This window comes from Emericellopsis atlantica (assembly GCF_019669845.1).
Source record: "Emericellopsis atlantica unplaced genomic scaffold F5Z01scaffold_15, whole genome shotgun sequence".
In the NCBI taxonomy this organism is placed as follows: domain Eukaryota; kingdom Fungi; phylum Ascomycota; class Sordariomycetes; order Hypocreales; family Bionectriaceae; genus Emericellopsis; species Emericellopsis atlantica.
Window position 1 is genome coordinate 73,817 of NW_025764717.1, and position 21,753 is coordinate 95,569.

Below are 21,753 nucleotides of genomic sequence, written 5' to 3' on the forward strand. Positions count from 1 at the left end.
GACCTACACAACAAGGTCCAGTACCTAGCCTGTCTTGTACAAAATGTACAACTCGCCCTCCCTGGAGTTATCACTAGCGATGAACAGCCTCGTGTACTCCAGATCCCACGACAAGCCACTCGGCCTGAAACACTTGCTGCTGTTGCAGTCCTCCTGGGGATCCCACAGGATATTATCAAACCCATCTTTGCTGTCTGGCGCGGCCACGGGCTCATATTCACCAGCGTCATTGGTCGTAAAGGGAATAGAGACAACCTTGTACCCCGTGGGAACCTCCCTGTTCCAGGAGCCGTGGAGGGAGACGTACATGTTGCTGCCCTCACGGTCAAACTTGGCGTCGAGGGGTGCCGAGTGCGCCTGGAAGTTCAGGCGCGGAGCCACGGAGCGCGCCTCGCACGTGGCGTCGGTAAAGGTGTCGTTGGGAGCCGGGATGAACTGGGCGCCCGTCGCGGGCGGCTGGCTTCCCGGGAACTCGTCGCCGCCCCAGACGGTGAAGCAGGTCGGGTATCCGTACCAGTTCTCGTTCGACACGGACGGGTCTCCCAGGAAGTTGACCTCGTCCGAGGGGTTGTTCTCGTGAATGTCGTACTCCTCGCCGTCAATGGTGCGGGAAAACTCGTCGGCCGAGTTCTCGACACCCCAGACCATGTTGTTGTTGTCCGTGGTCAGGCCAACCTCGTTGCGGAGACCATAACCGAGGAACCAGCCCTGCGTGGAGTAGTCGTATCCATCCTCGGGCGCTTCAGCCATGTCAAAGACCTTGACAATGGCGCGGCCGACCTCCTTGTTGACCGCGGGCATGTCCAGGTTGCCGTCGCTCCCGAGGCTGACAACGAGCAGATCAGGGGTGTCAGGGGGAACGAGTAGAGTGCGGGTGGAGTGCGAGGAGGGAAACATGTTGGCGACAACGACCTTCTCGTTGCTGACAGTCTGGGTCTCCGGGTCATAGTCGTACTTCCAGACGGTGTCAATGGACGACACGTACAGAGTCCTGCCACCGGGGGCGAGAGCAACGCCATGCGTGAGGCCACGGCGCTCAATGAGGGTCTTGGAGCCGGCTATACAGCCGTCACTGCCAAAGGTGTGCGCGGAAAGCCCTGAACCTGCTTCGACGAGCAGGAGACTGCCGAGGCCATCGATTGCGATTCCACGAGGCGTTGTCAAATCTCCTGCAAGCTTGACGAACGACCAGCCGTCAGCAGCCTCCAGAGGGAAGAGACTGGTCTCGCCACAGTTGGAGGGGACACGGACAGGCTCTGAAGGGATAGGGGGGCTGGTAGGTGTTAAGGTTGCTGAAGTGGTTGTGCCGCTGGTCGTGGGCGTCGGCTCGGGAGGAACTTCGCCAGCCCATTCTTCAAAATCAGGAGACTGCGCAGAGGCAAACTCCAGATAAAAGAGTATGGCCGCATCATGCATGCTAAAGGTCGAGTCCTCGGACTCGGGGTTGTTGGCAGCTGTGTCCGAGTACGCCCAGCCTACCACGTTCTCGCCACTGGGATCCAGCTCTCCCGGGTTCGCGCCCAGGTCCCACTGACTGCAGCCCTCACAGAGATATGTGCTGACCCAATGAGTTTCGTTCACAAAGGAGCCGTCGAGGATGCGGACGGTGGCGTCCTCATTGGCTTGGGGAAGCGCGTAGGAGCTGTCGGCGTTAAAGACTGGGTGAGGATGGTCATGAACCGTTGTGAACTTACACTGCCACGCGTGAAGACACGACCGTGGTATCTTCATTGGGCCATGTCACCGTCAAAGGTACGTAGGTCATACCAGGCCCGAACGCGAAGCCAACCCATCCTGTCTCTACCGGCGCAGTGACCTGGACGATCACGGGGAAAGGCGCCGCTGAAACTTCAGGAATAGCGACACCAAAGGTAATGCCATGGTCGTTAGTGTAAGAGGAGAAACATCGGCCCAGCTCATCGCAGTAGTTGGACTGAGCGAATGCTGCGTGCGGCGTGTCAGTCCATGCCTCGTTGAGGTGAAGAAACAGGTGGCTCACCCAAAGTTGCAAGGGCCGCACCCCCCGTGGTAAAGAGCGTCCTGCGCATCATGGAGGCCAGGGAAGATGAAGATGATGTGATGGGGAGACAGCACAGCGCTGTCTACAGCAGCGGGCCCCCGGCCTTATACACGTTGCGTGTACTGTACGTACGTCCATAAGACATGGTGGGCTATAGCACATGGTACGCCCTCCCTCCCTCCGTGCGCCCTCATGCCCGCACATTCCGCATATCCCAACCAGGCAACTGGCAGGGGTGTCTGTACATCATCCTGAATCTATGTAGCCTATTCTCGACGTGCAGAGCAGTGACGCGGGCATCATGGGACCTGTGGGTATGCAGGTACGGCACATGCGTACGTCTGTGGCTCCAGTCCCTCGATCTTGATTATGAGCCTTGCTATAGGTGCCCGCCGAATAAGCTTAGGCGAGAGATTGCCGCGTGATGCTCGCCGTGGTTGATCGTCAAAGAAGTCAAGAGGAGGGTGTGAAGACACAAGGCTATGGGCATCATCGTGTGCGCCTCGGACACTACACTTCCGAAGGGTTGCCGTCATCCTGGCAATCATCCAGAGGTGTACTTGAATCCCTCGAGGGGCTTTCGCCAAGCTTCTGGGATTCCTGCACGTTGAAACAGAGTTTCCCTCAACTCCGAGTGCCGCATCCTGTTGGTCATCCGGAGGTAAGCAACGAGCTTAACCAGGATAGGCGTCCCGGACCGAGTGACGTGCCATCAAATTGCTGTCCACTGTCGGACACCGTGAGCTACCACTCTAGAATGGACGCATGGGCAGGGAACGGGATGGAAATGGCGAGCGTGGGCGAGGTCCGATTAGGAATGTGACACGGCGTGCTTCCGTCCCAGTATCGCCAAAGATGGCACCGTCTCGTCGATCAGTTTGGCCCACGATCGATCACTGGGGACAGAGCCTGAAGCTGCCTGTCTGGGGAGAGGTGCACCATGTTCCATTCTCGCGGGCCATCATGTTGTTTGTGAGTGATCATGGCGCTGCCAGTGATTGCTGGCTTGCTGCCCAAAGCCAATCGCTGAAACACGTGACCTCGCGTCCATCCCGCATTTTGCTGCCTTCTCTAGACTCCAACAGTCAACTCCAACAGCTGCCGAAAGCTCGGCTATCCTAGTCGCGAAATCTTCTACACGACCCTCTCAACTGCTGCGAACATGGCGCCTGGTCGCAAGGCCAAACCTCCCCAGCCAAGTCGCCCGGCAAACACCCTGATCCTCGACAATGGCGCCGCCACGCTGAAAGCAGGTCTTCTCTCCAACCCAACCACGCCGCCGCTGGTCATCCCCAATCTCGTCGCACGCGATCGCCTCCGGAAAACATACGTTGGGTCGGAAGCGAGCGCGATCCGCGACACCTCTGACCTCGCCCTCCGCCGGCCCGTGGAGCGTGGGTCGATTGTGAACTGGGAGGTGCAGAGGGAGATCTGGGATCGAACATTTCTCGATACTGGCGCGCCGCTGCGCTGTGACCCCAGCGAAACGAGGCTGGTACTGACGGAGCAACCGAATAATCTGCCAGCGCTCCAGGCCAATTGCGACCAGATTGTGTTTGAGGAGTATGGCTTTGCAAGCTACTATCGTGGCGTTGGCTCCACGTTCAACGCCTACCACGATGTGCAGACTCTTTTCCGTACCCCCAAGGACCATCCCACAGTCGCCAACGCGCCAGCCGAGGTCATGCTCGTCGTTGACTCAGGCTACTCGCACACGACCGTCACACCCGTCCTTGCGGGTCGAGCCGTTCACTCTGCCGTCCGAAGACTCGACGTGGGCGGCAAGCTCATGACCAACTACCTCGCCCGTCTTCTCTCGTTACGGCACTTTGACATGCGCTCCGAGACCTTCCTCGTCAATGAGATCAAGGAGGCCGCGTGCTACGTGTCGCCCGATTTCAGGCGCGATGTCGAGCGTTGCTGGAAAGGCACACGGGGCGAGAAATGGGCAGAGTATCTTACGGGAGGCGGCATCGCCAAGGACTACATCCTGCCCGACTTTCACACGCGATGGAAGGGCCAACTCGTCGACTACGATCCCGCGCGGCACTCCAAGAGCAAGAAGATAGCCGGCAGCGACGAGGACGCCCTGACACTTCGGAATGAGCGCTTCTGCATACCGGAAATTGCCTTCAACCCTTCCGACATGGGTATGCGCCAGCCTGGGCTCCCGGACCTGATACACCAATCACTTCAGACTTTACCAGTAGGGCTTTGGCCCGGCTTGCTAGCAAACATCCTGGTTGTGGGAGGCAACGTTCTGTTTGATGGGTTCATTCAACGTCTACAAAAAGAGGTCGTCCAGCGCTTCCCGGACGATTGCGTGGTGCGCGTTGCCAGGCCAGCAGACCCCATCACCAGTACCTGGCAAGGCGCGGCTATTCTGGCGAATCACCCCCATATCGAGAAACTTGTCGTCACCAAGAAGGAGTACGAAGAGCTGGGGGCTTCGCTCGTGGCTCGGAAATTCGCCCAAGGGTTGGGCGCAGGCTGAAAGATGCTAGGCCATCAGAACCAACGCCTCACAACCGACCGAGACCCCGTCCACGCGAGGTGCACCCTAGCTCACGTCAGTATGCGAGTCCGGAAGGACGACAGCTTGCCGCTGGGCAGAAATCAGGCTTACAGTCGCACTGCGTGAACGTCAGTACTCTATCTCACAGAGGTTTGGCCTTCAACTTACATGAGAGAGAGTGCATCCCTCGTTGTGGGTAATGCAGTATCCGCCACCACAGCACCTGCACATTCGTTGGGTGTGGTCGATGCAGGATTCGCACTGCATGTGGTCAGTTTCTGTGCAGCAGAGACCCCTGAATCGCTCTTCAACTTACATTCTGTCCGCATTCCCAGCAGCTTTTGGTTACCATGGCCTGTGGCATCGTCAGCATACGTCCTTTACCACGACGCACTCAAATTATTCCGTTCCACAACGCGAGCGTCCATCAAGTGGTGCATACAAATCTGGTGCAGGCAAAGCGCAGCTCACAGGTTGGTGGACTTGATACGCTTGCGCCTCGTCACCTCCCTGATCCCAAGGCGATTCCCCGTTTTCTCGTACACTCAGAACAGAGACCCTTTCGTACCTTGGGTTTGACAATGGATACTCCACTACCCGAGTACTCGCTCACGGTCATCACGCCATCGTCATCGAGCGCGACCACTGTCTCGGTCTGGTTGACGCTGTGACTCGGTGGCGTGTAGCACGACTCGCACCACCATTTGTTGCAGCCCATACAAAAGCGACCATGCAAGCATTGCTTGCATCGTGCCGCGAAGGACTGTGCCGGCTGCATCGGTGTGGTCGCAGCTCGCAGAGACGATGACAGTATTGGGGGTGGGGAGAGCAGTGGGAGCCGATGTTGCGCTCCTCTTGCTTCGATCATGCCCTCTGGACTCTTGCCACAACCCTCGCATGCGTACAGGGCGAATATCGCAATCTCTGGTTCTCCTGAGCCTTGGGCGGGCATCTGACCGAAAGCGGGCGAGTTGTAATGGCGCGGCCCTTCGCAGAGAATGGCGTCAAATGCGATGATGCCCTGGCAGGCGAGCAGGCAGGCTGCCCAGCCATCCATGTCTCGCTTGGGACTCAACATCGCTCCTTTTTGATGCCACCATGCATCACCCTCATTTGCAAGAGAGCTTGTTAGCGCGCGCTGACTCTTGTGGTTCCACTCCGAGCTGATGTTTCGTCTCTCAGGTGCATCGACTGACGGCTTCGCCATATCCTTCGAACCGAACACATAGAGCGCCTTGAGACGCGGTGTGCCCTCGGGCCGCGACGGTCGACAAGCAAACTGTAGCGTTTGGCGTAGCTTTCCGTGGTTGAGACTCTTGACCTCGCGAACCGAGAGGATTTGAACGCTGTAGCATGCGTCTTGGATGATGTCGTTGCATAGTTCAGCGGTGACAGACAGGCCATCGAGCACCAGAGTTTGGACATCTTGAAGGATGTTTTTCCGCAGGAGACACGAGAAGACCCCCCTCAAGGGCCCGGAATAGAAACTATTGCCTCAATCAGCTATGCGCCACGTGACGGGTGAGATCAAGACGCACTCATCCTCGGTGAGGTTCTCATCAAGCTGGACATTGCGCCAAACTTGACTGCCGCAGTCAATTTTAGCGGCATCGAACTGCAGAGTGCGCAACTTTGAAATGTCAAGGTATCTGAAGATGCCAGGCGACTCATACACGAGACTTCGATATTCGCGGTTCACGGACGCTAGATTCAGAAGACTCGACACGGGCAGATAGGCAACAATATTCTCGAGGACCAGGCGGTTGAGCAGGAGGTCCAGAAGATTTGTGTCGTCGTTGTGTACCAGACTAGTAGTGTCGGAAAGCGTTGGGTGGTTTGCGACGGTGGCCTCGAGCATGTCAGGCTGTCGTGTTCAAGGTAACCGCGACAAGAAAGGGCTCCGAGGTTGAAGGCAGCTGTGGCGGCCAGTCAAAACGACGATGGGTGGCACGAGGTCGGTAGAGAATCTATAGAGGCGTGTCGCGGTTTATATGGTCAAGTACGAGACAATGAAAAAAGATAGGGAAGCCGCCTTAGACGCGGCAGGCCTGGGTCATAGCCGTTGATCGTACGGGCGGAAGATGAGCCCCGGTCTAGTAGAAGTGATGGGACATGATCAAGTCCGATGAGAGAGGGAATTGTTGGAATTAAATCTGAAGGCTGGACCGGTCAGTAGTGGTGGTGGTGGCCTGAGGAAGAAAGTGCCAATCCACGTCTCGCATGAAGTCAGACTCACAAGTGATGGTGCGACCTGGAGTTTGGGGAAGGAACGCCCGGGGTCCTTATCGCCGCATCCCATTGGGGGAAGCTGTAACGGCGATGAGAGGCTCTTTATAATGATGCTCAGGACGTAATGCGCTTACATTCGAGCCAGTACACCTGTGGTTCGCACCCCCACGCTACACTACGCTGCTGCAAGCCACGTCGGCTGTTGAAATAGTCACAGTATACAAGACACTACTCATTGCACAGCAAGGGATTGAAGAACGTCCTGACTTGTCTTGAAATCAGATGCCCTTCGTACTTACTTTACCATTGCACCCCTGTCCGAATCAGCTACGTCATGAAGGTATCGCTCCGATCGCGGGGCACGTCGTACAAAACCACTTACCCTGTGCTAGATTCCGAAGGGGCTTATGATGGCTTGTACTCCGAAATGGTGCCTTGAACAAGCAGTTTTTGATCTGGGAGGACCTGGCACTATGATTCCGCAGTGCTCTATACCTTAAATTTGCTGTAGGACTGTGAGATGTCTACCGTACACGCTGCGTTGCAATCCAGCAGACTCAGTCGCGAAACTGTGTTTATTAAAGAGGTAGGCATACAAATTTTGGGAAAAAATACTTCATCCCAGACCGGACTGTAAACAGTACCTTACTCTACTGGCCCATGCAAACCGTAGAGCAGATCTCCATATAAGAAGAATAATCGCTAGCCTGATTTGCGTGTCGGGTGAACATCAAAGAGCAGTCTGGCATGTGAAGGTCGCGTGCTCACGTGGAAGATCTTCAAGGATCTGATAAAACCGACAAGGAGGTGTGTGTTGTCGGAAATGCAATAGCCAGGCCGCTGGCTTCATTTATGTCGTCGTATTCCTCCCTGCAAATAACCAGGAGATGTAGAAGTTGTTACACATGGCGGGCGCACGTGACCCATTGTGACAAACGTTGTTGATGATTATCGTGGAATCCCGCCGAACCCGCTGAGAAATGCGCGATGAACCCAACGCCTTCTCCGGCGACAAGTGTATGACCATGCCTCGACGCCCCGACACCACCAAAATCTCCCCCAAACCACCCTGAATCAACTCTCCAGAACGTGTGCAATTCACTGATGGACATCGACACACCAACACCGCAACTGAGGTGGTCGGGCAGCTTCGACGTCATCCCACCCGCCGCCATCTCCTCGAAGAACTTGCGAGGCGACAAGATCGTCCTTCCACAGTCGGCCCTCGAGCAACTTCTTGCTGCCGCTCCATCGAGAACACAATATACTTCAACATTTACGTCGCGCGATCCGTTCAATCCCCATGCTGCGACCAATGGCGCGCGGTCAAATTACGACGATGGGCAGCAATTACCACATCCTCTGATGTTCCGACTGGTGAACCCGAAGAATAATTATGTGGTATATACAGGAATACGCGAATTCTCTGCGCCCGAGGGTTGCGTGGGACTAAGCGCATATCTTCTTGAGGCGTTGGGGATCGACGAGAAAGACACAAGTGGGAGCGAGGAAGGATCGGGGTTCCAGATTGCGGTGCACGCTCACCAGCTACCAAAAGGCTCTTATGTGCGATTACGGCCCCTCGAAGCTGGCTATAATCCGGACGATTGGAAATCTTTGCTCGAGCGTCAACTTCGCGATGGCTTCACGACACTCACCCGCGATGCGATACTACCCGTACTCGGAGTACAGGGCGAAACATTCAAGTTCTTAGTGGACAAGGTTGAGCCCGAAGGCAATGGGATATGCGTCGTTGACACCGACGTCGAGGTCGATATCGAGGCGCTCGACGAGGAACAAGCACGCGAGACGCTCAGGCAAATCATGTCAAAGGCGCAGCCTGGCAGCGCGCAGGGCACGTCAAAAGGAGGGGAGCTGGACATTTGGAAAAGTGTGCAGGCTCAGGTATTACCGGGTGAATATGTCGACTTCACGCTGCCTTCATGGAACAGGACGCAACCGCTGGACGTGGAGCTTTCAGACCTCGCGAGTCCGGATGTGCTAGACCTGTTTGTAACTCCGCGGTCGGCACAGCAGCGTGGTCTCCCTCGCGAAACTGCCCATGTCTTTGGGAATTTCGACCCAGCAATAGACGGCACAAAGTCGATTACGATCTCGCCGACCAACATAGAGATACAAGATGCAGAGTCGCTTCTCATAGCGGTGCACGCGTATGCCGGTCCGGAAGATTCTGGCGAGCAGCAAACTCCTGTGCAATTCACGATTCGAGCGCGCGCTGCTGAGGCAAAGGCCTCTACCACAGACAGTTCAGCGTTGAACAACGGCAATCAGGAGCATTCCCCCGACGACGAGCAATGTAAGAATTGCCTTCAATGGGTACCCAAGCGAGCGATGGTTCTCCACGAAAACTTCTGTCGACGCAACAACATCATCTGTCCCCAATGCAAGTCAGTCTTCAAGAAGGGCTCTGATGAGTGGCAAACTCACTGGCATTGCGAGTGGGACGAGGCACACGGCAGTTCCACATTCAGCAAGAAGAAGCACGACGCGATCTTCCACGGACATAGGCAATGTCCGTCGTGCGACTTTTCGACGAACTCGCTGTCGGATCTGGCGCGGCACCAAACGAGCGTCTGTCCCGGTAAGCTTATCTTGTGCCGCTTCTGTCATCTAGAGGTTCCGCAAGAAGGCGACCCCATCAATCCGTCGCCCGAGGTTGTCCTCTCCGGAATGACGGCCCACGAGCTGGCCGATGGCGCACGCACGACAGAGTGCCATCTCTGCGACAAGATCATCCGGCTCCGTGACATGGAGACGCACCTGAAGCACCACGAGCTTGATAAAGTGAGCCGCTCCAAGCCAGCCATATGTCGCAACGCGAACTGCGGACGTACACTGCACGGCATTGGTCCAAAGGGGCAAGTTGGCACCGGTACAGCGCAAGGCCAGGGCCCAGGTAACGACATTGGCCTGTGCTCCATCTGCTTCGGGCCACTCTACGTCAGCATGCACGACCCCGATGGCAAGGCCATGCGTCGCCGCATCGAGAGGCGGTACCTGGGCCAATTGATGACGGGCTGCGGAAAGAAACACTGTGGCAACGAGTGGTGCAAGACGGGACGAGCAAATAGCAATCTGGAGCCCAAGGGCACGACCACCGCCGCGGCCCTCCCGCTGGTCAAGCCGTTGGTCAATGAGGTCGCGAATCCGCAGGCGCCCATGTACTTCTGCGTCGATGAGGCAAACCAGACACGGCGGACGGTAGCCGAGATGATCGCCGCCGAGCGCGTCTGGGAATTGGAATGGTGCATTGCGGCTGCCGAAGCCAAGAAGGGGAATCCGGATGGGATGCGCGAGTGGCTGCAGGCGTGGGCACCTAGAGCGATGTAGTGGATGGGTTGGTCGTCGGTGTCACGCGTTGGAGGCAGGGCATAGCGTTTAAGCGCTGAATAGAGTTTCAAGGATGTGAAGACGGGGATGCGTTTCTTGCGGCACCTGCGCCCCTGACCATATCATTGAACAGCCAAGCCACGTGTTGCAATAGTGTGCCATGCGTTTGGTATCCCACGAGCCATGACCCTCTTCGATGTTTATGGTGGCACTTGTACGTGTATTGTTTGCAGGCACACGCTAGACCGCTCCGGACCTTCTCTAGATAGAAGTGATCACTTTGAACTTGATTTATTAGCATGAGTACGTGGCTACTCCGCAGACAGAGCTGCTTTCTGTCGATCCACCTCCCTCACAACTGGCCGCGGTTGAATCATGGCATCACAGGTGCTCACATTGAGTACTCCGTATGAGATTGGAATTGATCATCCTTTGGCGCTCAATGACTTGTTTAATCTGCCTCAGTAACGGGATCGACACGGTTTGACGGCCAGCTTTCCCACGTCGATCAAGGAAAGCTAGATTGCGACGCCGCTCAATCCCCAGTTACGCACATGACCGCGTGGTTCCATGATAAAATGGCCTCATCACTTGTTTCATCACGATAGTAAGGACTGGTTGTGTCACTGTCTCCACGCATCAGGCAAGTGATAAATCTGGTCACGCGCTTGACCAGAGCATCGACGGAGGATGCGCCTCCGTAGGTCGTACGTACCTAGCAGCCTCCCCCTGGTCCCCCCCCCTCCCAGATCTACACCCCAAGCATCGTTCTGGGAACTCCCGTTTCTGCAGATGTGGAGAAGAACAAGTCTCGCCTTGGGATTGGCTGCCCTGGCGTTTTAGTTCATGGAGAAGCAAATCCGGGGTTACATCTACCGAACGACCGATGCCCCCTCGCTTCTTACCCCTGACTACACCGCATGCACTCCATTGCTCCAATATCCGTGCAAGAGATGAGAGGGTATTTCCCCTCATAGCCTGTTTGTTTCAGCAGGCGAACAGAAAACGGAATGTGTCTCGTTTCTCAAGGTGACGCATCTTGTTTTGCTGTCAGTTCATGGATCATGTGTCCAGAAAGCATCTCTGGTCGACCCAACTTGATCATTGGAAATGATAGACGTATGACTACGGCAAAGAGATTCTCGTTCCCGGCTCGCCTACTTGACCGTGCCTCGGATCTGCCAGGGCGCCTCCAAAATCCAAATGTCCAGACGTGACAGGCATGTCTGATCTTAACCCACTCGGGGAGCCCATAATTAGCGGACAAACAGCCCTCTTGAGCCGGCTGGACACATGCACAACGCCCCATACCGGTGGCTTACAGCCTGTATCGTATGTTGAACCGGCCTCGGAGCCTCGGAGTCATTATGTGGCCTACGAAACTGGCCAAGATCGGCTCAAAGCTTGCGGTAAGTTGTAACACTCAGAACCCGGGGTCGGTCTTCCTACGCGCTTGCTTGCCACCAGTCTGTCCATGTCTCACGGTCTCACCAGACCGTCCGTGCCAGTTTTCCCGCCAACGACGGCCCGGATCGCGGTACTAAGAGTTGATATGTCTGCCGATCCGGATAGTGCGCCTCCTTTTGGCAAGCTTGTGGACACTCTCAGACCCCTACGTTGAGCTGGGCCTCCGCTGTATAAATAACAGCCATCTGCTCAATCCTCAAAGTGTAGTCAGTTCCAGAGCACCCCAAACACTCTACTCTTCTTCGGCGAGATATCTTGAACCATTCACAATGTTCACCATTGCGGCTCTCTCCTTCATCGGCGGGGCCATTGCCCAGCAGGTCGGTAACAATGAGCCTGAGGTTCACCCTTCCATGAGCTGGAGTCGCTGCTCCGGCCAGGGATCTTGCCAGAACGTCGACGGCGAGGTTGTCATTGACGCCAACTGGCGCTGGATCCATCGATGTATGTGCTCTCACCACGATGAACAGACAAGTCGTACTGACAACGGGCAGCGGGTGGTTACGACAACTGCTACGACGGCAACGACTGGACCGATGCCTGCAGCAGCAACGAGGACTGCGCTGAGAACTGCGAGGTCGAGGGTGCCAAGTACGAGGAGACCTATGGTGCCTCTACCTCCGGTGACGCTCTTACTTTGAGTTTCACAAAGGACAATGCCTCGGGCAAGAACATTGGCTCGCGTCTCTATCTCATGGCCGACGAGAGCAGCTACGAGATGTTCGACCTCATCGGCAACGAGCTCTCCTTCGACGTCGATCTGTCGACCGTCGTCTGTGGCATCAACTCTGCGCTCTACTTTGTTGCCATGCCCGAGGATGGTGGTTCCGGCGACTACCCAACCAACGCCGCCGGTGCCCAGTACGGCACCGGATACTGCGACGCGCAGTGCGCCCGCGACCTCAAGTTCATTGCCGGCCAGGCCAACTACGAGGGCTGGGAGCCTTCGGACAGCGATGCCAACGCTGGTGTCGGCAATCTCGGCTCCTGCTGCGCCGAGATTGACGTCTGGGAGTCCAACTCGCACTCGTTCGCCCTGACCCCCCACGCGTGCGAGGCCGGCTACAACGACTTCCACGTCTGCGAGGGCGACGAGGGATGCGGTGGCACCTACTCCCCCGAGCGCTTCAACGGCCACTGCGACGCCAACGGCTGTGACTTCAACCCCTACCGCCTGGGCGTGACCGACTTCTACGGCAAGGGCAAGACGGTTGACACCAGCAAGCCCTTCACCGTCGTGACCCAGTTCGAGAACAACGCCCTGAACCAGTTCTTCGTCCAGGACGGCCAGCGCATCGAGATGCCCAACGCCAACCAGGATGGCCTGCCCGAGACCAACGAGATCAAGCCCGAGCTCTGCGACGTCCTCTTTGACGTCTTTGACGACTACGACCGCTACACCGAGGTGGGCGGATGGACCGCCATGCAGGAAGCCCTGTCCAAGCCCATGGTGCTCGTCATGTCCATCTGGGCTGACCACTACGCCAACATGCTCTGGCTCGACGGCCTGTGGCCCCGTGACGCTGACCCTTCGACCCCCGGTGCTCTCCGTGGTGACTGCCCTGTCGACTCGGGTGACCCGGACGAGGTCGTTGCCAGCAACCCCAACGCGTAAGTTTGCCCCTACACCTGTGATGTGAGCAGAGCAAAGATCTAACAAACCGACAGTTACGTCACCTGGTCCAACATCCGCTTCGGACCTATCGGTTCCACCACCGACTAAAGTGTCCCCTGGAAAAGCACTCGACACGCTAGCTTGCAATGCAAGTGCCGGTGCAGGCTCGGGTGCCTGGCTCTCTAGTGTGGTCGAGGCGGAAAGAAACGATCGGGATGCTGGAAGTATTCATGTATATATTGGCGCGCCCATCACTTCCTTTTGCCGATGGGCGCATGCTCTCAGTCACGCCGTGTATGAGCTCGGAAATGAAGTATATTGTCGATATATGGTTGTCTTGATGCCTGTGATCTGTGAGCATGACATGTAATGTAAAGCTTCAGTTGGGCCGGCACTGGGCAGTCAGGCTCGTGGTCAGTGGGTATCGGCAATGGGAACCCCGGGTCGGGCCGTGGGGTAATTTGGGCTGTGGCTGGAGCTGTGGCTTGCCACGAGGTGGTTACCGGAATATTCGTCCAAGGCACTCCAGTAGATATCCGTAGTAAATTGGTACAAGATGCGTGTATAGAGCGTGGTTCTTCTTGGTTGATAGATGTAGGTATGCGTACATGATGAGAAAAGCATCAGAGTAGTGGAATGCTACTGGCATCAAGGTTGCTGCCGCCGCTCATCGACGAAGACGGATCAGCCGGAATACTGATGGTAATAACGCATGAACAGCGTCTGTTCGTGCCTTGCTGCCTCCGAGGGCATTGACCTCTTCGTTGGGCAGTCCATGTCCATTGGGTTGATGTTGGGTGTCAATCATTCAGTGCTTGTCTCAGTCTCTCGGAACTTGTGGCTTGTGCAGTTCTGGGCCCGGTCTCGGACTAGGCGCAAAGTGGCTTAGCCGCAAACAGCCACAAAATGGGAGCCCTGATTGGCTTTCAGTAGCCTGTGATGGCCAGGACTCCACCAGAAACGGGCCAATAACCACCGCTCTCTGTACTCGGCAGGAACGACACGAAACTGGGCAACAGTGAAGTCATCTGCGGGCATTGATTACGCTGGCAGGTGCACCCCAGAAGCATGGCATTTGGTCGGGCTGCCTGTACCCAAGCCGAGCTCTTTTTTCTTTGCTTCTTCTGAGCGTGAGGATACTGCATCTCAGTCCACGATTCTGTGGTCAGAGTGATTAGAATTGATTCAAGCCGAGACGTGAGAGCCAAAAGTCCCTGCGCCCAGTTACTCACTAGCCCAGTCTGACTCCGGGTACCCAGTAAGCACAAGCGGGCTAACCTTCAACGCCATAACGCCGCTCCCCCACGTCTTGTCCTCTTTAATCACGATTCCTCGATCCCAATATCAGTTCTCAGGAAATCCGAGTTGGCAGATACTATCGCCTATACCGCCAAGTCCTGCCAGCTGCACGCGAGATTGGCCATTCGGAATCCCGCTGGCTGGGATCGTCATTGCGTCAGCACGCACGCCCAACCCCAATCAGCTTAGCCGTCCCTCTTCATCCGTATCCAAGCAACGACATTACCGTCTTATCAGGTCATCATCAACTCGCATCGACACATCGGCCGACACTCACCAAGGCTTTCGCCTTCTGCCTCGCCAGCGCACTTCCCACAGACCAAGCGTATCCTCACGAGGCGACACCGTTCTCCATGGGTAACTCATCGGCCAAAGAGTCCGGCGCCTCCGATAGTCCCTATGGCGCCGGTCGTCGTCGATCCATTGCCGAGCCGTCGTCCCAGGCTACCGAAAACGATCGAAACGCACGCAATCGTGTGAGCAGAGGTGATTTGAGCTTCCTGGGCCTTGCGAGCGCCTCGAGTGGACGTGACCGCGCTCGCAACCGGGAGGATGCGCCTTTTCAGCACAAGGAGACCAAGGCCGAGCGAGAGGCGAGGAAACTCGAGCAAGAACGTGCCGCACGAGCCAAGGAACGTGAGAGGAGTGTCAGGGAGGAACATGTCGATGGCGGATTTCTGGTGACAATGGGCGTCTATACCGGCACCGAGGACTTTAGCAAGTCCACCGTGCGACAACTCCAGGTTCGTTGCATGCCTCTGTTTCTTGGCGTTGCGGGGGAATGACTGACATGCTGCCTAGATTGAGCGCAAAATCGCTCCGTTCTGGCGTGGGTTGCAGGATTGGTCTGATAGCTGGGCTGAGCATCAAATCATTGCCGCCGCGCGAGGCCTCGACGTACCAGCCGCCGACGAGACACCCGACCCTGATCTTGTGCCTCGACCACCCCCACTACAGTCCGACAGCACACAAAGCCTACAGAACCTGACGGTGCCCATGGGACCCAGGACAATGTCAGCTGCCTCGGACCGTAGTGGCTCTGGCGCCGCGACGCCTGCTGGCAGTCATTCCAAGAGCGCCGCATTCAAGCCGGGCGGCCGAGCGAAGGCTATCGCAGCGGCCCTCACTGGCCACTCTCGCAACGCTTCGTCTACAGATCTTGGCCCCAAGGAAATCAAGCTCCCTGATGATCCCTTTGTCAACGGCCAGGCTCTCGAGGTGTTCCTGTACAAGGATGCATCGGAATGCCCCATCTGCTTCCTCACCTATCCCCCCTATCTCAACAAGACACGATGCTGCGATCAACCCATCTGCAGCGAGTGTTTTGTGCAAATCAAGCGCGCCGACCCGCATCTGCCCGAGCACCACCCCAATGGAGAAGTGCGTGACCCCAACGAGGGCCTCAGTGCGAGCGACCCTCCCGAGATGTTAATCTCTGAGCCTGCGAACTGTCCATACTGCCAGCAAAACGAGTTTGGCGTTACGTATGATCCGCCGCCCTTCCGACGGGGTATCACATACTCCAGCTCCACGTCGAATCTAGGAGCGGGCACAGCCATGTCCTCACAAAGCTCGCTCCACGCGACATTGCCTGGTTCCGGGGGCTCACAGCCCGGACGTAGACGAGCCACTAGCTTGTCCGCCAACGCGCCCAATGTCATCACCACAGACCGTGTGCGCCCAGACTGGGCTACCAAACTGAATGCGGCCCGTGCGCATCAAGCAAGGAGAGCGGCGGCGGCAACAGCTCTGCACACAGCGGCTTTCCTCGTCGGTGGCGAGAATGAGCAACGCGGGTCATCCTTGTTACGCCCAGGGCGCTTCAGCCGGAGGAACACCGGACGGGGAATGGCAGCGAGCGCGGAGGCTGACACCCCAGCCGAGAGCGCCGACAGTCAACCTGAGGGTGAATCGAGGGCCCAAGGTCCGCCCGGGCGGCGAAGGACGCGCATGGAAGAGCTCGAGGATATGATGTTTATGGAGGCTGTGCGGCTCTCGTTGGCATCGGAAGAGGACCGCCGACGTAAAGAAGAGAAGGCCTACCGCAAAGATGCCAAGAAACGAGAAAAGGAGCGAGAGAAGGAGGAGCGCAAGGCGGCCAAGAAGCAGGCTGCTAGTCCATACGGAGGTAGCGGCAGCGGCGGAGCCAGCGGCAGCAGCCTTTCGCTAGGAGGATTTGGACGCCGCCGGGGTAACAGCGCCGCCAGCAACCTGAGGATGGACGCAACCGTGCAAGGCGCGGCAAGCAAGAGCGGCGAGTCTTCGCCATCAGCGAACGCGTTTCGAGACAAGACAGCCTCGAAAGAAGACGTTACCGGCGACAAGGGCAAGGGCATTGACAGGAGTCCGTCCGACAGCTCCAATGCGGATGACGGCGCCTTCCCTGGCTCTCTGCCCATCCCCACCAGTCGTGGTGGTTCGCATTTGCGCCAGATGAGTAATGCATCGTCCGTCGGGTCCTCTCTCATTGACACGCCCACCGGCAGCTACACGGGGACCGGCGCCGAGGGTCACGATCCTCGCGCTAGCGGCATGAGTGTCAACCAGAGTGAGGACACGGACGGCACGGAACCCATGTTCAACTTCCGTAGTCTCGCCGAGATTGTCGGCGTGAACATTGACGACGGGCAGATGCGTCGTGATGATGACGCGGACTCACCGGGCAAAGGACATCCAACAACGGGCCGTCCCCTGTCGCAGGTGGATGAGGATGAGGAGAAGGAGGAGGCCGCGGCCGAGCACGCCGAGCATGCCGATATACGCCAAGTGCCGGCGCCAAACGTCGCCATGTCGGCAGACGCGGAAAAGCTAAAGAGCACCTCGTCGCCGGACCTGGTAGTGACTCTAGAGACGCCTACGGCCGAGAGCAGCGCTGAGCATGGCAAGCAGCTGGGCCACTCGAATCTCACGGAGCAGACTCCTCAGACTACGAGCTGAGGGGAGGAGCATGACAGGCATTGGATCGCAGCATAATGACGGTGTTGGATTGGCTCACTGGTATTGGGGTAGAGTACTACGGCGTTTCTGGATCATGGAAGTCTTCGAGGAGCGACCTGCCTCACCTTTGCGTGTGGCGCGCCTCCTCCGTATTTCTTTTTCTTGTGCATTACTGATCTGGGGCATCACATCTGGATGGAGGATCATGGCAATATGTATCATGTAGGTGCAGACCAATCACGACCACAACAACAGCATCGTTTACACGTGTACGGGAGATCGTGCAGCAATCGTCAAGACTGAATCTTTATTTGCGCCATCTTGCCGGTATTGGCGCTGGCCAACTAATTAGAGAAAAGCTGAACAGCATCGAGGATCTGCGCCACATTGTTAGCATACGGACATGCGCCGGCGCCGACTCGAGATACTCACGAAATTAGGACTCAAGAATCCCGAGCCACCGCTCCCAGAGACGGCGGAGATTGTAATCGTGTTGGCACCACTCTTCAACGTGCCCGCAGGAATCGTCAGGTCGTATACCTCACCCAGTCCTCGGTAGGCCCCCCTCGTCACGCCGCGCGAGTCAATCTTGGTGGGCGCAGAAGGAATAGCGCCCGCCCAGCCATTGACGGTGGCCTGGGGTCTGGCGCCGGCAAAGCTGAGCGTGGTGGCGATTCGCAGGGTCGATGTGCCGGACGGCGCGCTGGCGAGGTTGAACTTGATGGTCTGGGGGTTGTTGACGTCCTTGAAGATGGCCATGGCCATGTCGTTGTCCGAGGAGGAGCCGACTGTGTACGTCAGGGGGCCCCAGGCGGCCATGCGCGCGTCCGAGGGGTGCATACGCAGGAACTTGTCCGCGTTGCGGAACCCGACCGGCTGGCCGTCCAGTTTGCCAATCTGCCAGATGTAGTTCCTCGACGGCAGGGACGAGGCGATGTCCTTGGTGGCGGTGTTGCCCCTGGACACGCTGACGGACGTCCGCGCGACCTCAAACTCGGTCTGGTAGAGCACCTGGGTGTAGGTGCCGGGCTTCATGGCGGGCGAGGTGAACTGTCCGTTGGCCGCGGCGTAGGTCCAGTACTGGGCGGCGTCGTTGAACCAGTGGACAACGATGCTGTGCTGGGACGAGTCGATGCCCGAGGCACGGCCCGAGACGCTTCCACGGTCGGCGCTGGCGACGTAGCCCTTCATACCGAGCTTGGACATCCATGAAACATCCGCTTCGCGAAGCTTGGGGATGCCGGAGCGGGAGAACTGGAGGTAGTAGGGGCCGTGGAGGCCGGTGCGGAACTTTTCTGTCTGCACGTGGCCGGAGTTCATGTCTGGGATACTGGTCAGCAAACAGTGTCAACAGCAGAGTGGCACGCGCATCGTACAGTTGAAGATGTTGGTGGTCTTGGAGCCGACATTGTTGGTCTCAATGTCCCTGAAAAAGGGGCCGCCCGAGCTCGACTCGTACTGCGGCACGAGCATGCAGGCGTGTATCATCTCGGGGCTCTCCCCCCAGACGCAGTGGGCGTCCTTGTCGATGAAGCGCTCGGACGAGTAGAACTTGGAGCGTGTCTGGCCGTTGACCACAAAGACGTCGGAGCCCTCCACGGTGGACGAGGCGCCGCCGGTCGTCGAGACGACACCAAAGGGGTACTCATAGGGGAGCACGTCGGATCGGAGGCGGGCGAGGAAGCGCAGCTCGCCGACACTAGGCTCGGCGGTGATGTATGTCGCCATGAAGATGGTACTGTCGCCCTCGCGCACGACGAGATAGTGTGTCAGCGTGTCCGTCTCGCAGGTGACCTTGATCCATCGCGCCGCGCCGGCGCCCTGCTGGACGGACACGCGGGCGCTGCCGAGCCCGGAGCCGATGTGCGAGTTCTTCTCGGTGCTCTGGAGCTCGATGCCGCGGTACTTGATGGAGTTGATGTCGCAGCTGGACTGGCTCACGCTGAAGACGAGGGGGTTGGGCGATCCCGCGTCGACAATGTAGTTGCCTCCGGAGGATGTGTAGCCAAAGGCGGCGAACACGGGGTCCGCCAGGGCCAGGAAGAAGGAGAGGAGGACAAGCAGCCGGGCCATTCTGAAAATCGACGACGCAGATGGATGCTGGTCTGGAAGACCGACTCAGGTCGACGGGGCAGACAGTGTAGTTATGTGCCTCTGGATGGGCTCATGATGGATACGGCGCCAAGAACATGGTAATTTGAAAGCCGGTAGCCGCGTGTTTCAACCTGTCGTTTATTACCAGTCTCCTGATGCTGAAGGTCGTATTCTCCGTCGAATGCTGGACGTCTGGGGCGTCGTCTCCCCAAGCGCAACCAGCTTATTGGAGGGAATCTGTGATCTATTTGGCCACGGCACTCGGATTGCCACGGTCGCATCCAAACTCACGACTCACGAGCAGACACGCGATACTCAAGGAGGGGTTGTTCGGATGATGGGAGCGAGGCAGGGTGTCTTGAATGGGGGAGTCACAGGTTCAGGGTGCTGCGCAGCGGTGGAAGTGTTTCCGATGTTCGTTTTGGGACACTGCGCCGACTGTCCGTTATCTGCCGGTTTTATGTGTCCTAGGAAGAGAAGAGCGGTATCACGTGTGGGAAAAGGTATGTATGTAATCATTAGATTTAGATGATTATGTTTGCACTTGTTTTCCCGCCTACACGTGGCTGGTGAGGTACCAAGTAGATCGTCTTCAACGACATGTCGTGTCCTGTGTCCAGCCAAAATTGATCGAGTCACTGGCAGGCCACGCGAACATTGATTGGATTTTGTTGGCTCTCCGGCTTCCTGGCTTGTGTTAAGGTAATGTCATTGCCACACACTGTCCATGGCAGTGATGGAATCCCAGAGTCATCCGCTTGTAGATGTTTGCTCCTTGAGCTCTCTGCCTCAATCACTGCATGTGGTCAAGTCCGCTTCCTGCCCAGTTATTAAAAGTTCAGTCACCGTTCTGGGTCATCAAGGCTCTCTCGGTTCGGTCTACTTCAATGATGTTGTTGACATACTAGTGGCCTGCTCAGCAACCGACAGCTGCATACTGAGTGATGAAGGGTAAGGTAATTAGACGGCTGTCGAAGAGGCAATCACGAAAGTCCACCCTATCACTGCCGTGCGATGTTTTTGTCAATAGTATTGGTTTGCTTGCTCCACTGCCCGCTAGAACAGATATGCTTATCACTTAACCATGATAAAATCTCCTAACAATAAGCCTCTGCTTTCTTGGCCCGGCAACTTTACATGACACTAAGACATACTGTACATGAGTCGGAGCACGATACTGCATGGCAGATACTTCACGAAGCTTCACGCACTGGCCGTATCCGCATCGTCGACGTCGGTCTAGACTTGGGTAGATCCCAGGCAATGTCTTGGCGTGGCTGAAGCTGAAGGGGAATGAAGAAGGTAATATCGACATGAGGAGTCACACAGGTTCGACGGCGCTCCACTAGAGAGAGTTTGGCACCATCATGATGTGCATCATTGCATGACTGCTACAACAACTGATGACCCTGCCCATGCCCATGCCCATGCTGAGATACTACGCTCGTTGACCGCCAGATCATGAGGTGTTGTCTGTCTCGAGCCAGCTCACATGTATTATTATGGACGAAATGCCTGGCTTTTGGACGTAAAAACAGTTTGACGAACCTGATGATCGCGGGATAATGTGTAGAGTAATGTGCTCGTATCCATGCACGCGCGGTACTCCGGAAGTGATGCACAAGGAGGGATCGTCCACCTTGGGTAAACTCAATGTGCGTAGTCTAGACCGTACGTAACGGATGAAATTATATTAATCGCCCGTTCCTTGGGTGTAAATTGGTTGATTTTCGAACCAGGGCAATTATCAATGTAGCATCGCTCATCGTTACCAGAACCGCATTGGCTGGACATAATGAATGGAGGCCTCGAGAGCTACTGGGATCCTCATTGCTACGTATTACTGGGCCAATGCTGATCTGGGTCAGGCTCTTTGCTCTCTTGAGCGTGATACTGCTCATTGCGAATTGAAGCCAGCCGTGAGCGAGCTAGGCTGGGAAAATTTTCCTCTGCCTCGATGATGCGATTTTGGCTCGATCGCTGATTGGAATTGAGTTGCGGGCTTGCGGACTCAATTCGTCAACCTCGTATCAGCCATCCGAAGGACCGAAGGGCAACCACGCTCTAACAGTTATGGGCCAGCAACCTTTTGATTCGCCCAGACTGCAAACCAAGGCTTGGCGGGATGTGGGTTGGAGGCTTGGAGCCTTGAATTGAGGTTCGGGAAATGGGAGATCACACCCGGTGGTGTTGACGTGCTGGTGGCAGCGCAGGTTTCAGGGCCTG

The 21,753-nt window shown here is 56.8% G+C and overlaps 6 protein-coding genes across 6 annotated transcripts; 3 read left to right on the forward strand and 3 right to left on the reverse strand.

The window, feature by feature from the left end:
• Window positions 1-24: 24 nt before the first annotated feature.
• On the reverse strand, window positions 25-1,765 carry F5Z01DRAFT_623223 (carbohydrate-binding cytochrome b562; the record flags this gene model as incomplete). The annotated part of the gene is made up of 2 exons (XM_046261309.1): window positions 25-1,642; window positions 1,695-1,765. The coding sequence occupies 2 exons, from the start codon at window positions 1,763-1,765 to the stop codon at window positions 25-27; spliced, it is 1,689 nt and encodes a 562-aa protein (XP_046117637.1).
• Window positions 1,766-3,032: 1,267 nt separating this feature from the next.
• On the forward strand, window positions 3,033-4,776 carry F5Z01DRAFT_124542 (actin family). The gene has a single exon (XM_046257522.1). The coding sequence runs from the start codon at window positions 3,183-3,185 to the stop codon at window positions 4,512-4,514; it is 1,332 nt and encodes a 443-aa protein (XP_046117638.1). The 5' UTR covers window positions 3,033-3,182; the 3' UTR covers window positions 4,515-4,776.
• On the reverse strand, window positions 4,529-6,522 carry F5Z01DRAFT_124384 (uncharacterized protein). The gene is made up of 6 exons (XM_046257521.1): window positions 6,074-6,522; window positions 5,104-6,022; window positions 4,852-4,890; window positions 4,704-4,796; window positions 4,647-4,653; window positions 4,529-4,580 (listed from the first exon to the last, which is right to left on the reverse strand). The coding sequence occupies exons 1-6, from the start codon at window positions 6,391-6,393 to the stop codon at window positions 4,543-4,545; spliced, it is 1,416 nt and encodes a 471-aa protein (XP_046117639.1). The 5' UTR covers window positions 6,394-6,522; the 3' UTR covers window positions 4,529-4,542.
• A 5,329-nt stretch (window positions 6,523-11,851) lies between these two features.
• F5Z01DRAFT_681709 (cellulose 1,4-beta-cellobiosidase) lies at window positions 11,852-13,305 on the forward strand (the record flags this gene model as incomplete). The annotated part of the gene is made up of 3 exons (XM_046265715.1): window positions 11,852-12,026; window positions 12,077-13,193; window positions 13,251-13,305. 3 exons carry the CDS (start codon window positions 11,852-11,854, stop codon window positions 13,303-13,305), a joined length of 1,347 nt encoding a protein of 448 aa, XP_046117640.1.
• Window positions 13,306-14,612: 1,307 nt separating this feature from the next.
• F5Z01DRAFT_125032 (uncharacterized protein) lies at window positions 14,613-17,460 on the forward strand. Its single transcript, XM_046257523.1, has 2 exons — window positions 14,613-15,239; window positions 15,298-17,460. The coding sequence occupies exons 1-2, from the start codon at window positions 14,850-14,852 to the stop codon at window positions 17,431-17,433; spliced, it is 2,526 nt and encodes an 841-aa protein (XP_046117641.1). The 5' UTR covers window positions 14,613-14,849; the 3' UTR covers window positions 17,434-17,460.
• A 145-nt stretch (window positions 17,461-17,605) lies between these two features.
• On the reverse strand, window positions 17,606-19,607 carry F5Z01DRAFT_125047 (polysaccharide lyase family 4 protein). The gene is made up of 3 exons (XM_046257524.1): window positions 18,810-19,607; window positions 17,866-18,755; window positions 17,606-17,810 (listed from the first exon to the last, which is right to left on the reverse strand). The coding sequence occupies exons 1-3, from the start codon at window positions 19,504-19,506 to the stop codon at window positions 17,778-17,780; spliced, it is 1,620 nt and encodes a 539-aa protein (XP_046117642.1). The 5' UTR covers window positions 19,507-19,607; the 3' UTR covers window positions 17,606-17,777.
• Window positions 19,608-21,753: the final 2,146 nt, after the last annotated feature.

Bases quoted from the DNA above. Each gene is read 5' to 3' on its own strand.
- F5Z01DRAFT_124542 (XM_046257522.1), top strand. From the start codon at position 3,183: ATGGCGCCTGGTCGCAAGGCCAAACCTCCCCAGCCAAGTCGCCCGGCA.
- F5Z01DRAFT_125032 (XM_046257523.1), top strand. From the start codon at position 14,850: ATGGGTAACTCATCGGCCAAAGAGTCCGGCGCCTCCGATAGTCCCTAT. The intron at 15,240-15,297 runs GTTCGTTGCATG...CATGCTGCCTAG, and splicing joins CCACCGTGCGACAACTCCAG to ATTGAGCGCAAAATCGCTCC.
- F5Z01DRAFT_124384 (XM_046257521.1), bottom strand. From the start codon at position 6,393: ATGCTCGAGGCCACCGTCGCAAACCACCCAACGCTTTCCGACACTACT. The intron at 6,023-6,073 runs GTGCGTCTTGAT...TTGAGGCAATAG, and splicing joins GAGAACCTCACCGAGGATGA to TTTCTATTCCGGGCCCTTGA. The intron at 4,891-5,103 runs GTACGAAAGGGT...ACGATGCCACAG, and splicing joins TATCCATTGTCAAACCCAAG to GCCATGGTAACCAAAAGCTG.
- F5Z01DRAFT_125047 (XM_046257524.1), bottom strand. From the start codon at position 19,506: ATGGCCCGGCTGCTTGTCCTCCTCTCCTTCTTCCTGGCCCTGGCGGAC. The intron at 18,756-18,809 runs GTACGATGCGCG...CCAGTATCCCAG, and splicing joins GACCACCAACATCTTCAACT to ACATGAACTCCGGCCACGTG. The intron at 17,811-17,865 runs GTGAGTATCTCG...AATGTGGCGCAG, and splicing joins GATTCTTGAGTCCTAATTTC to ATCCTCGATGCTGTTCAGCT.